The 15111-nt window shown below is 37.0% G+C and overlaps 1 protein-coding gene across 9 annotated transcripts in view; it reads left to right on the top strand.

Annotated features, from left to right (window-relative positions):
• The window catches only part of CSNK1G3 (casein kinase 1 gamma 3), a 106685-nt gene that overhangs the window by 29377 nt on the left and 62197 nt on the right, over nt 1-15111 (top strand). For all 9 annotated transcript variants that reach the window (XM_058737722.1, XM_058737743.1, XM_058737713.1 and 6 more), the window contains exons 2-3: nt 1899-2326; nt 10443-10483. In XM_058737722.1, coding sequence (XP_058593705.1) covers nt 2149-2326; nt 10443-10483 — 219 coding nt within the window. In that variant the 5' untranslated portion in view covers nt 1899-2148. The remainder of the gene's footprint in view (nt 1-1898; nt 2327-10442; nt 10484-15111) is intronic.

Genomic DNA, 15111 nt, shown 5'->3' with positions numbered 1-15111 from the left:
GGAGTTAATTTAATTGGATTATTCTTAATCCTATCTAGGCTTGGTTTTAGGCTTTAGTTGGGCCAGTCTAGGGTAGTTTTGATTCTAAGGTACGGACCTTACTCTTAAGACCTGGCCTTTGTGGTGGGTCAGCTCAGTTCCTGGGACATTACTGAGATTTCTCCATCATGACTACATAGGAACTTAAAGCTCTCCCAGCACTGTGCAGCCTTTAGTATGTCCATTATTCATTTAACCCCATAGTAGCCATGATCTACTAGATATTCCAGAATATCGCCACCTGTATGTGTAGTCTAGTTTTTTGCCCTACCACTACCTACCCCCCAGCACTGTACCACTGCCTCACCTTGTTTACCATGTCCTGCAAATTTCACTTGCTTCAGCAGTGACTCTGATCTGTGATCGCTTTGTACTATCTGTGTTTCACCTGTTCGTGCTGTAGTCACAAAATTATTTCTGGCTAGAGAGCTTGGGTAAAGGTGGGACTGACGTTATGCATTTCCTTTTTCTCAGATATCACAGACCACAGTGCCTATTATCCAGTGCCTGAAAAAGAAGTTTCCTAAGTTTTATCCACTTTTACAGTTATTTACAGTAGGACATAGTTTCAGTATCAGTTATTCTATTATATTTGGAAACAGAGTAAACGGTATGTGTAGAACTTATTTGGTTTTACATATACCAAACAGAGGCTTACAGTTTTATCTGCAAACTGTCAGTATGGCAACTATAATAAGAAAATGTATAAACACATTGGGTGTTAGAACTAGTTGCATATTTGAGGGATTGTTGGAAATTGATCAGAAAATACTGTTTGTTTCAACTTCTGTTATGATTGCATTATGTACTCAGTTTCAGAGATAGGAATAAGACATGATATTGATATTCCTCCTGGTTTCCTTATGTTTTGACGTCAAAGCTTCTTTAGTTGCAGAGTAGGAATCCACTCAAATTGGTCAAACAAAAGTAGGAGGATTGCTTACGCTTGCAGAATTGAGGCATGTTAAATGGGTGAAATTCCTAGGGGAGATGAATGGGGAAGCCTCCTCCAAAAACTTTTTTTTTTTTTTTTTTACCTTTACTGTTTTCATGTATATATTAGAAAATTAGAAAACATATCACCCTTCTCCACTTCATGAGGTTGATTCCTGCCAGTATTTCTTAATCTTGTGAAATTACATTTGTATTTTAAAGTCTAGTTCAAATGTTCCATAAGAATTAATTGTTTCCTGAGGGTGAGCAATTGCTCCTGCAGTGAGTGGACTTGTGACTCTTGATCTCAGGGTTGTGAGTTCGAGCACCACTTTGGGTGTATAGATTACTTAAAAATAAAATCTTAAAATAAAATTGTTTCCTGTGATGGGTGGCAAGAATATTCTTTGTACTACCACTTCTGAAGTACATTTCTGTATATAGGTAATGGGTAATAAATATTTGAAATAATGAAGATCAAATGAGAATGTATATTCAGAAAGACCTTGAGAATTATTGTGTATGGACATGTGGAAGGACATTTTAAGTAAAGTCTTTCACTCATTTGCAAAATGTATTCTCTTTTTCTGCTTTTAAATGGAAAATCTTATATTGCCTTGCTGGTAAGAACTGAAATGATTTTAAGTTGGGAGGTCTTAAGTTAGTGAATGTACTATATTAGCTTATGAAATAGTACATTTTTATTACATTTTTAATTTTTAATACTTTTTCTTTGGTTTTGTGATCTCTTTGGTATTAAAGTATAGGACAGATAGTAATGGCCACTTTAAGTCTCCTGTGGTTTGATTTAAGTGGGAATCCATAAATTGCAATAATCCATTGCCTAAACTTAATGTTATTAATTTCCCCAGAACACATTCTTTTAATTCTCTAAGTTGACTAATTTTCCTTTCTTAATATTTTAGCTCTCTATCAATATCAGCTTACATCGTTGAAAGGATAATTTGGAAGACATGTTTTGCTGAAAGGACAACTGAGAAAAATTTTACGAATGGGATGAACACGCGCCAGTTAACAGACTACCTACTGCAATTTGAATGTTAACAATTACCCACCTGGTACAGTTAACCTAGTGATGTACCTATTCTCACAATACCCTATTTCAGTGTGCTTGTCTTGATTAAAGAATTCAAAGTGGAGTACCGCAAACTTGATATGGATAATAAAAAGAAAGACAAGGACAAATCAGATGATAGAATGGCACGACCTAGTGGTCGGTCGGGACACAATACTCGAGGAACTGGGTCTTCATCTTCTGGAGTTTTAATGGTTGGACCTAACTTTAGAGTTGGAAAAAAAATTGGATGTGGCAATTTTGGAGAATTACGATTAGGTAAGACTATTTTGTTTATTCCATTATGTTTGAAGCGTTTTTTTAAAAGCTAAAAGTACTTTCTAATGAAAATCGTTTAGTTACTGTTTAGTTGTTTACCTGTGGTAATTTTAAAGAACATAAATATTGGAAATTTCTTATGTACTTGTATTTTTGTTTGTAAGGAATTCCCTACTATAAGAATGTGTATTTACTTGAGATCACCCATCTGGAATATGAGTAAAAAGAAAGTAAATTTCAAGCCCCGACAAGCTGATAAAAAACACCCCATAAGGTGCCATTTGCTGTGTATTTTTAAGAATGATGTTTAGGCTACTTTTTCAGATTTGAAAACGTTTAGTTAACTGATCACTTCAGGAGGATATGTATGGCTTAAAGTCAAGGTAATATACTGAAACTGCCAAAAAAAACCCCAAAACAGTGAAATTTACATATATCCAGAGTGGCACGAAGAAATCTATATTCTTAATAAGGCACACAAGGTGCTGATTCAGTTTATTTTTTCTAATCAGGCAGGTTTGGTAAACATTGGTCTAATTAAATCTCCTAACTCTACATTAAAGGCAATTGAAACTCGGTGAGGGAAAGTTATCTGCCAGATGTTACACAGCAATTTAATGACATAGTTGGGACTAAAATCTAGGTTTTTAACTCCTACAACAGTAGAGATGTGGCTTTCTTGAGTGAAGAGAAATAAGAAGAGGGTAGCATGGTTATATGGGCGTCAATATTGAGGTACCCTGAGGCTGTGGTCAGTGGACCACTGAGAATGCAAACTTGAGAAGGAAAAAGGAAAAACTTGGCTTCACAATTTTCCTCAGATGCAATCCCACTTAGAAGAAATAAATCCAATTGTGTGTTTATCTATTCGATTAGTTCTCTTCATCTTGTAAAACACCTGAATTTGTAGGTCACCCTTCATTTTAATACTACTTTGTGTTGTTAAGGCACATTAAATCTTTGAATGAAGCAAGCCAGTAAAAGCCAATGACATACTTTGTAAATAGCTGTGATTGACGTGTTTGGCAGACTCTTGCATGTTAGTAGGGACTCAAATGTTTGGAAGGGTGAATGTTTCACAGTTTACTTTTTAGGAGATTGAGCTAGATATTTTAAAATTCTTGACTGTTTCTGATTTTGGAATTAGAAAATCTAGGTTATTTACTTACTAACTCTGAGCTCCATTTATCCATCTATTCAAAGCGTGTTGCCTGTCCATCATGTATGAAGCATGACTAGGCACTGATAATACTGGAAAAATAGAAAAATTGTTCTTGCTATTATGGAAAACATAAGTCATTTAACCACTTGAGGCCTCAAATTCCTCAACTTGAAAATGGAATTCTTCCTGCTTGGGATTCTCTCCTCCTCTCTCTGCCCACCCCCCCCAAACATAAATAAATAAACTTAAACAAAAAGGGGCACCTGTGTGGCTTCGTCACTTAAGCATGCCACTCTTGATTTCTGCTTACGTCATGATCTCATGGTTTGTAAGATTGAGCTTGCATCCGACTTTATGCTGACAGCAAGGAGCCTGCTTGGGATTCTCTCTCTCTCCCTCTCTCTGTGCCCCTCCCCTGCTCGAGCATGCACATACATGTACTCTCTCTCTCTCTCAAAAATAAATAAAGAAACTTAAAAAAATGGAATTATTGCTCCTTCTTAGTTGGTTGTGAAGGTAAAATTCAGACGATCATGTAAAAGGACCATCAGTATACCTGCATATTTTAGGAAAGCATTGACCTGCATGCTTAAAAGATATTAAAATACTTGTTCTGTTTTAAAATAAAAAATATGGCCTATTGTAGTGTGTGTATATATATATATATATATATATATATATATGAAGTAGTTTTACAGGTGCACATTATTTTATATGTATGTGTGTACCCTATCTCTCTTTGGGATCTGACTGTTATTACTATAGTGCTTTGGCCATTTTTATTTAAAAGTGATTACATATAATTTATTTCAAAATAAATACGTATATGTTTACGAACACATCTGTGTGTATGTATGCACGTCTGTGTGTGTATAAACACACAGAACAATTCTAGCTGGCCCTTTTAACTGGGGTAATATGAGAAACTATGTGTACCTTATATTGAAACTATATATGCTGCATATAGTGAAAAAGCAGTAAAATACCCCTTTGTGGTGTGTGAATAATTGGAAACAGGAATAAGATGATTAGTCTGTCCATCCATCCATCCATCCATCCATCCATTTGTCATCTACTTATCTATCTGAATCTCTGTATCTGTCTAGGGTTATTTGTTGTATATTTGTATAAATTGATTTATTTAAATGTGTTCTCTATACTCTATTTTTGTGTTTTATGCATATTTATAAAATAGATAACACCTATACTTAGCTAATTTATTAATTTTATTCCCTCTTACTGACAGGATACTAAATAAAGTGGCATTTTACTCCTTTTTTAAAGGCCCCAAATAATTTCTTTCTATAAAAACAGTTGTTGAAACATGGTTTGTATACCTGGATAAACATGCTGATGTTGAAACCTGGTTTGGATTCTTAAAGTGCTTGCTTTAAAACTACATTAAAGACACATCTTGTGTATTTGATTCCTGGCACTAAAATTTTTGTGATTAGTGTTGGGTGAGAAAGAATATAAGGTATACGTGTTATAGGTAAGGAATTTTCAACACAGATGCTGTTGGCACTTTAGGCTAGGCAGTTCTTTTTTCAGAGAGGACTTTCCCAGATATTCATGTTGTTTACAACTTCCGACGTCTTGGGCACTAAATAAAAGTTGTAACTCCATGCACAACCCCAAATGCCTTCCCCCGCCCATTTAAAAAAATTTTTTTTTTTAAACGTTTACTTATTTTTGAGACAGAGAGAGACAGAGCATGAACGGGGGAGGGTCAGAGAGAGGGAGACACAGAATCTGAAACAGGTTCCAGGCTCTGAGCTGTCAGCACAGTGCCAGACACGGGGCTTGAACTCACGGACTGTGAGGTCATGACCTGAGCCGAAGTCGGCCGCTTAACTGACTGAGCCACCCAGGGCCCACCCCCCCCCCCCCCAGCCATTTTTTTTTTTTTTTTTTTTTTAAATTTTTTTTATTTTTGGGACAGAGAGAGACAGAGCATGAACGGGGGAGGGGCAGACAGAGAGGGAGACACAGAATCGGAAACAGGCTCCAGGCTCTGAGCTATCAGCCCAGAGCCTGACGCGGGGCTCGAACTCACGGACCGCGAGATCGTGACCTGGCTGAAGTCGGACGCTTAACCGACTGCGCCACCCAGGCGCCCCTCCCCAGCCATTTTTAAATGCCCCAGGAGGAGACAGTATTAAGCACTGTTGAAACTACTCATACAAGTAATGATTTAAAAAAAAAAAAAAAGTGGCATAAAACTTTGGCCTTGAGACTTAAAAAAAAAAATAGGTAAACATTGCAAATAATCTAAAATCAAATTTAAGTAATTGAGAGTACATTTTTATTTGTAAGTGAAATGTTCAATGTGTTTTTGTTTTATCTTTATATGTATGGTGGTAAGGCTTGCATTCTGTGCGTTTCTGATCCGTTTCTAGCTTAGACAATCATCAAAAACCCCTAGAAAGTTTCTTTTTAAAAATTTTAAGGCATTTTTTTTTTTGTTTTTTTTTTTTGAGAGAGAGAGAGAGAGAGAGAGAGCGAGCGCGAGCGAGCAGGGGAGGGGCAGAGAGAGAGGGAGACACAGAATCCGAAGCAGGCTCCAGGCTCTGAGCTGTCAGCGCAGAGCCCGACGCGGGGCTCAAACCCACGAACCGCGAGACCATGACCTGAGCCGAAGTTGGATGCTCAACTGACTGAGCCACCCAGGCGCCCCTGGAAATGTTTTTGATAGGTACTGAATGAGAACAAACATAGCTAGCTAAAATATAGTGTTTTATTGTATTTATTTGTTTTTTTGTGTATTATATTTTGACCTCTTAAAAAAAAATCTTTCTGACTGGAGAGAGACTACTCCCGCTGGGGCTAGCCAATTCTTAGAGACAGCAAAGGATTCAGCTGGGAGCATGCCTCTGATCTGCAGAGTAACCAATCTGGAGCCATACCTCCTTTGCCTGGCCTGTATATTCCAGCAGGCTGGCGTCTACTTCATTAATCATCCCATGACGAGGTACAAGACAACAAGAGACCCCTCCTATAGCCCAAAGACCACCAGAATTACTCAGACTACTTAATCCTAAACTGTTTGCCCTGCCTTGCCTTGGCTTTCTGTAGAAACTCCAATAAAGGCTTTGGCCTGAGCTTCTCCTCCCTTGTTTCTGTCTTCCACCACTTGACCAAAATAGGATCCTTCTCCTCTAGGACCTCTGAGCATAATAAACTTTGTTTTCCTGAGCCTCTGCTATGTCCCCTCTTGAGGTTGCAACTGACTGACTGTCACCTAACAGAACACAAAAAAGGGTGCTATAAATTGCTGGATGAGATACCATGTGAATGTGAAATAAGCGGCTCTAGTTTTTGACATCATTAGGTATATGACAGGAGTTTCAATAACTTTTCTTATTTTTGTCTTCTTTTTTATGTATAGTTCACAGTTCTTGTTGGTTTTTATTTAAGAGTTGTTTTGAAAATTTTGCAGGCCCTACATTCTATATCAAATATGCAGATTTGAGTGCATTCATCATTTTTTTATGCTTACTGATTTTTTACTAACTGCAGTGTATTATAAAACTTAATTGAAAAATGTACTAATCAGTAACAGACGGTGATACTCTAAGAGATCCTAGAATATAGAGTGTTAAGCAAAATCGGTTTTTTTGCTTTTGGTTTTTGGTTTTTGTTTCATGTAACACCAGAGGGAGAGCCCTTGGGGCTTGCTTTTTTTTTTTTTTTTTTTTTTTTATGGTAGCACTAGGGTTTATTAAGCTGCACCTTAGTACAGGTATTGGGGCTTGCCCATGGTGCTCTTGACGTATAAAGCTGGACAATCTGCCAATTCTTCTTGAGCAATGACACCAGGAAATTGACAGTTAAGTGGATGTTGTGTACAAGCTCATCATCTGTCATGTTCACGTGGCCAACGGCCACTGCCAGGCAAAGCAACTTCATCTGGAATTTGATCATGGACTTCACCTCATCCACTTTGGCCACCATGTTCTCACTGTGGGTCAGCAAGGAAGGAAACTTGCCAGCCTTATTCGGGCCAGGGCCCAGGCTTTGTGGGGTCTGCTTGATCAGAGATTTGGAAGCCGAAACGGCATCATGGCGGTCAGGGCGCCTCTGCGCCCTCAGTATATGGATTCAGTCTCTGTGTGCAAGGTGATTGCTCCTGTCTTTGTCATCTGCCAGCCAGCCAGCTAGCAAGAGGAAGAAGAAGGATCAGAATGTCAAAAACACTCATTTTTGGAAGTGAGGAGTGACAGACCTATGTCCCCTCATACCCAGAACTTAATCACATGGTCACACCAGGCTGAAAGAGAGGCTGGAAATGTAATCTCTAGCTGGACAGCCATTTTAAAATGGACTGGTTCTATTGTTACAGAATGGAGGGCATGGATATTGGTGGGTAACTAATAGTTCCTGCTATAAACAGATACGTAGTTTTTGTAGAACAGGGTTTTCTATGATAATTACCACCCAAATACTCAAAATTGGTAAAACCATCTTTTCAAGTTCAGTAGAGCAGAAAGCTCTCCTGGAAATGACCTTTGAAATTGGATTAAAACATCACTTAATTGGAACCACTTTGCTTGGCGCCTTGTCGTAACTGGATTCCCCTTATACATACATTCCGTGCCTGTCACACATGTAATACACACAAACACATACCTACAAGCAGGTCATTTGTTCATGCCCGAAACAACAAACACTGATTAGAAGCCAAGTGTGTGAGCCTATGCCTATGTTAGGTGATGGGATGTAACAAAAATGTATTGTTTAACCATTGTTCATGTCTAAAAATATAATCCTCGAAGTTCAACAAAATCTGTAATGTTCAAAAAAAGGATCATGCTTTAAGGATTAAGTGCTTTGTACCATGACCTAAAAGACATTTGAATGTAAATGCCAATAAAAGCAGTACTTTTAGATGCATTGGTATATTTTGGTTCTGTGGAATCTATATATAACTTAACTTCTTGTCCTGTGAATAATTTTCCCTGTGTACCTGTGACTAAACATCATATAGTTAGGAAAAGATAATAATGTCTTGAGGAAATACAAATTCTGTCTTTGAACTCAAAATGGAATTATTCCTTTGTGAGACACAGTTCCTCAAGATAAAGTTCCTCACCATATCATTAAATTATTCACTCTCTGCCTACTAGTGGATGTCTGAAATTTCATGTATAGTATATTCTTGAAAGTATACATGAAGGCACATCTAAATGTTGAACTAATTGACTAAAAATATGATAGGTTTCTGGTATGATTGGTTTCATATTTACGGGATCGGCAATTTATATTCATGAGCTATTTAATATATATATTATGTATATTTAAATAATACATACAAATATATATAGTATAATAAATATACTTATCATTTATAATACATTTTTATATATACAGTATATACAAATATATTTGTATTTGTAATATATTTGTATTGCTAAACGTTCACTACATTTGGCACTCCTGTTGAGTTCCATCTCTATGCCGACTGTCATGGGTTATGAGACCTATCTATTAAGTGTTAGTACGAATGCTTGTTTTTTTTTAATCTCTCTTTTTTCCTCATTCATTCTTATAAAATAGGGACGAGACTCAAAAAAGGAGTACGGTATTTGGATGAACGGACACTACTGTATAATGGCGGCGACCTATCAGAGACTGAAATTTTGCCTAGAAGTTTTACTGCCATTCATTAGCTGCTGTAGAAAAGGAAGTTAGGGGTATTATGGTAGAAAATTCCATGTGTCAAAGTTGCTCATTCTTTGTTCAGCAGCCAGTGTGACCAGGGCCATTTACTGTCACAGTTAAAAAAACAAAACAAAAACACTTATCATTTTTCTGTTTTTCTCATTATAAAAATAATGAATGCCTATTGAAAAAATACTGGAAATTCAGAAATCACATGCTATTTTTGTTCTTTTTCCTGTGCTTGTGAAGAAACACTTTAATTTAGGTATTAGATTGTCTTTGTATACTTATTGCTTCTAAATTTTTCTGTACTACTTCACTTGGGCTACAGATGCTGACTGACCCAATGGAATTTTCTAGATTATTTTCCATTGGCAATGCCAAAGATTACTGTAGTTCATTTGAATTCTTTACATGTTATAGATACTGAGTTTTTATTTTGGTTTGTCAGTTACCTATTCTTTGTATATGGTAAATGTTTTTCAATATACAGATAGAGATGCTTAATATATTTTATGGTTTCCAGTCTGTATAAAATCTTCTTTTTACCTTTTCCCACCTTTTAAAATGCCCATAAAGACTTTCATATATTGGGTGGTAAGCATTTTTTCTTGTTTTATGGTTTATATCTAAGTTTTTAAATGTTCAGCATTTAATATGGGTATAAGGTAGGGTGCTAATAAACCCATTTCCCCCTCAAAGTCATTAGCTAGTTTGTCAGAGCCAATTATTAAATAATATGTTTCTTACTTTATTTCATTTTTAATATATTCCAGAGTTTCCTGTGTGTATAATATATTTACTAGATGACATATGAGCTCTAATGAGATTACATACCATAATAATGAAGGATTTATTTATTTATTTATCTATTTATTTATTTTTAATAATGAAGGATTTAAAATGAGGCAGTGATTGGGAAAGGAATTTTGTATTCCTGTTTTCATATAGGAGTTCTGGTTTTTAAATGTATTTTCAGCATGTGTTTGACTATTGATTTACTTTCTGAGTTGTGTGCAATATTGCATCAAAATAAGAATCTTCTTATTTTTGTAAGTGGGCTACCTTATTTAAGTATCACTTTCTACTCTGAATCCAGGTGAAATGCTAAATATGTCCTTGGGTGGATCAATTTAAGATTTCCTTGTCATTGCTTCGATCTCTGGAGCAAAAACCTTTGCTTCATTTAAATGTATTAGTGCTTTCTTTTTTCACCCAGAGTAGAGTTTTACATAATGTACCTTTAAAAATCAGTTCTTGATACAATCTGACCTTTCTTCTTTCTTTTTCAAGGGAAAAATTTATATACAAATGAATATGTGGCAATTAAACTGGTAAGTTTGTGTTTCTTTTTTTTCCCCTTAATTATTTTCCTGTTTTTCTTTGATGATTAGTTTACATTTTAATTACTTTTTTGGTTTCATATCATTTATAACTTGAGTGTTTATTGGGAAAATGATATGCATAACTGGTTTTTTGTGTGTGTGTGATTAAGCTCCTAGCATCCACATGCCTCTCAAGTATATGATAATGTGTAAAATGTCTGTATTTTCCATGCCGTGAAAACTCAATCCCTTTACTTTGATATCATAGAATTTAATATTTGAGTTTTGGCACAATTTGTAATTTAAAGAAACTGGCCCGTTGGCGTTTTTAATTAGAGAAAAACTAGAAAGCAAAATTTCTCTTCATGATTCAAGTATTTGGACAAATGTGTCCTTAGTATTCTGGATTACCCTCTTTCCTGGGGTGCCTGGGTGCTTCAGTTGGTTAAGCATCCAACTTGGGCTCAGGTCGTGAGTTCGAGCCCTGCATTAGGCTCTCTGCTGAGAGAAAGGTCCCTCTCTGCTGAAGCAGGTCCCTTGTCCCCCTCTCCTGCTGCCTTTCCCCCCCTCAAAAATAAACATAAAAGAAAATTTGACAATGTCCTTCCAGGTAGCTTCCAGTATCTCTTTTTCCGTTGATATTTTGAATATGGTAAAAGTGGCTATTAGTTGACCTTCAGGGGTTCAGAAATTACTGATGTGTGAGGAAGCTAGCAGGGAAAGCAAACTCCCATGGAACCACTCTCAAGTCCTCAGTGTGCCATCTCTGACAGCTGTAAGGCAGCTCTTTCTGCAAGATTGGAGATCTGGGAACTTTTAGAAGACACAACTTTGTTCAGGCACCACTTTTCTCTCCGTCTTGCCAGCCAGGTTTCCCTGAGGCTAAGCCTGGCTTGGTTTTTCCAGTCTGCCTGCCATTGTCAATCTTGCCTCTGCCAAAATAACCACTGTTACTGGGGTAATGTGAGATTAATAAATCAGGAGAGAGAATTAGAAGAAGAGGCTATAGAGAGAAACAGAAAAACTTTGGGGATGAGGTAGAAAACCGTACTACTCAATGTGAAGTGTCTCAGGGAGTGTAGACCAAGTTTCACCGTAATGAATGCTGTGTATTTTCACTGGGAAGTAAAGATGCACAGTAGGTTGTTAGAGCCCCAGGAGAGACTGGCTGGCTGGCTGACATGTAGTTTGGGGCTGGCCTTGACCTAGATGAGTTCACCTTGGTTTAAGGTCTGGCCCTTGGCTTTATGATGGCAAATCTGGTTGGGTCTCTCTTCAGATTGTCCCTGTTAATTAAAGGTAGATGCACAGTAATCATTCAGTTCACACAGTAATCATTCAATTCCCCAGTAATCATTCAGTTCACACAATCAGTCAGGCTTTCAGAGATGTAAATACTTGGAAGTGTTAACTTCTAATTTCAAACGAGGTATCTTGCCATTAATGTCCACAATGCCCAACTCAGTATAAACGATATGTTTGCTTTCTGTAGGCTGATCTACAGAGAAAGCAACTTAAAATTACAGGGTTCCCCTTCTGAGCATGAAATCAGAACAAAGGGAGTTAGTCTGTTATGAGTCAGAATAGGGAGGCCCAGGATGCAGGGACTGGACAGTGTTTGAAAGGGGATTGCTGACTTTCATTTCTTTGGAATTCTTCCTTTTTCCATGTTCTAGGCCACCCGTCTAGGATCTAGACAATGTGTGGTGTTGAGAGTGGGGGTGGCCCGCAAGGATAGGAATGTAGCAACGCCCAGATAACTGCTGCAGCAGCCTGTGGTGAGCCGCTCCGCTCCCTGGGGCCTGTGAACGATGCTCCCTGACGCGCTGAGACACGAAACCATTGTGTCAAAGCAGGAGCCACTGCTCTAGACTGTCCTTTCCTGGTCTGTTTCGGTCACTAATTGGTGACCCGTGGGTCCTGTTCTGTTCAGATTTGGGGCTTGTTGACGCTGTTGGCACCATTGGGGCCTTAGTAAACAATCAGTCTGTCATCTTCCAGCCTTCTTATGTATACACGCGTGTGTACAACTTTCTTTAGTTTATCTTCGTGCTGTGTCACTCTCCCCTCGTTTCTTTCCTCCTTCCTTTTTTTGTGGACAGTCATTCTCTGGTGTGATGTGCCCCCTTTTAAAGCACAGTGGTCAGCACTACATATGATAATAGTGGTTTTTTGTAAAACTGGCAATTTTGGGGGCTCTTTTTTTCGTATTTTGAAGTATGCTACACAGCGTCGTCTTCGCCTCCACTTGATCCAAAAATCTATTTGGTAGAACAGAAAACGTTTCACATGAACGACTGGACCATAGTTTGGTACTTACTTCATTAAATATTTATGTATATAAAATATGTATAAAATATCCTTCTGTGTTTGATTTGTATATATTGTATCTTTAAAACAGATCCCAGTTTTCTTCAGAAGCTGCTTTAAAAGTAATCACTTGAAAATGTTAAGTTTGGATGCTTTCAATGCTATCTGATTTCTCTAGTTTGGTAGAAATAGGGGCATTTTGATAACAGTGGTGTTGAGAGAGCATAGTCACTGATAACTTCAGCTCTGCTATCTCTTAGAAAAGTTTTTACGTTCATTTAACGTTATGCTAGTTCAGATGGATAGTTAGTTTCAGGGTAAGTTGTTAATTTGACCTCACCTGGCACCCTTATATGTTGTTATTTGCACTTATATAATAACCTTTTGCTAATGAATCATGAAAATGTCAACGTGTGATGAGGTGACTTTTGTTATATGGTGGTATAATAAAATTTTACTGCTGGTAAAGTACTGGAATCAAGCTGAACTGACTCACCTAAATTAGATCTGAGTTTCTGTTTTTCCCAAGGGAGTTTGAGTGATTGAATAAGTTATGTGTTTAATTTCATTGGTGATTGCATACGTGGGCATCTTTCTTTACATTTTATAGTTACATACTTCTGTACAGTTAACTGAAGAATTTATAGTTATGATAGCACTCACTTTGTGGAGGGCACTGTTTTCAGTCATGTATATACATGTGTATACATATATATATATATAATAGGAATAAATATATGCGTATATGTATAATGAAAAAAGATAAAGTTTTATTCCTCTTTTATAGAGGAGGAAACTGAAAAGTACAATAAGGTTGGTAATTGGCCAAAGTCTACTCAGCTAGTAACTAGTGGATTCAGGATTCTGACTCCGGACGCTTTAGTTTTAGTGTCTGTGCTTTTTCGTGTCTGTCCTGCCTCTCAACAGCTAAGCTGTTGGTTTTCTCTTACGACGATCTTTAGGACTATAATTTTTCCCCTGGGATTTTAATCATTCCTGGTCTGAAGTGTTTGTCATGGGTCATAGTTTTCATGACGCTATGTTTTGAGATAGCCTTGTTTTTAGTTATTCTGTTTGGGATCCATATTCCTCCTGAATCTGTGGTTTGTTGTGTTTCATCAGTTCTTGCAGATTCACAGCAATTGTTTCTTCACTTAACTGCCTCTGCTCCCTTGTCTCTCTTCTTTCCTCCTGAGACTCTTATCGAATGTCTGTTAGACCTTTTCATTGTATTGTCCAGATCTCTCATGGTTTGTGTGTGTGTGTGTGTGTGTATTTTCCATTTTTCTTCTTTCATATTGCATTCCATATGATTTACATAGATGGATTCTACATCATGTTTTAGTTCTGTAGATGTTTTTCCATGTATCTTCGAGTTTCCTACTTCTCTCTTCTGTTGTATTAATCTGCTGGCAGACTGAGTTTGTGATTTCGGTTATGGAAGCTTTAAAAATATTTTTGAGATTCTGTTGATTTTGTTGAAATCTTGTTACTTTGTTATACTTTTCTATTGGGTCTGGTACAGATTTCCTGTTCCTCTGCTTTGTAGTGTCCTGCAGATGTTTTCATACCTTTATTATTTATTTCTTATGTCTAAAATTTCTGTTGCTTCTGCTTACGTTGTTTCTCTGTGTGTAAAGTCTCAAAAACATTATGTTGAGTGAAAAAAACCAGACACATATAAAACATAATGTCATTTATATCAAATCCAACAACAGACAAAACTCATCCAAAGGTGACAGAAGTCCAAAAGTCATTACGTCTGAGGGAGGGATGATGGGAATGTTCTAGAGGTTTTGTGAGGTGGTGGTTGCAGGAGTATGTATAGTTAACTAAGCTCTCGGACCTAATGCTCACAAATGGTGTGTTTTATTATAAGCTATACCGTAGCTAAAAGAATTAAAAAATATATTATTGCTCCTGTGGAAAGTTTGATATTTTCACCTTTGTTCTTTCTTACTTGTCTATAGTTCCCTTTAACCCTAGAAGCATTACGTGAGAAATACACAGTTCAGAGGTGAATTCCTGGGAACAGGAGAAAGAGTAAGGGCTACCATTTCCCTAGTCGTGAATGTTCAGAGTCTATTTTCCTTTAGGGTCAAAGAGTCAAACATAGATTTCCTTACTGCCTCATCTAATAGCCACTTAACCTTATGTACATGTATGGCATCAATTGATTTTAATTGAATGCAAAGTTCATTTTTATTTGGTTCTAACTTTAGAAAAAGCTGCCTAGTAGAATGTTCAAGTATGTAAGAGTTGGTACCAAGATTTGGATCATTTCGAATAGGGACTTAGTGATCTTTTAGTAACTTAAATATTTTCTT

Source organism: Neofelis nebulosa, chromosome 1 (genome assembly GCF_028018385.1).
Source record: "Neofelis nebulosa isolate mNeoNeb1 chromosome 1, mNeoNeb1.pri, whole genome shotgun sequence".
NCBI classification, from domain to species: domain Eukaryota; kingdom Metazoa; phylum Chordata; class Mammalia; order Carnivora; family Felidae; genus Neofelis; species Neofelis nebulosa.
This window is presented reverse-complemented; position numbering and strand designations above follow the sequence as displayed.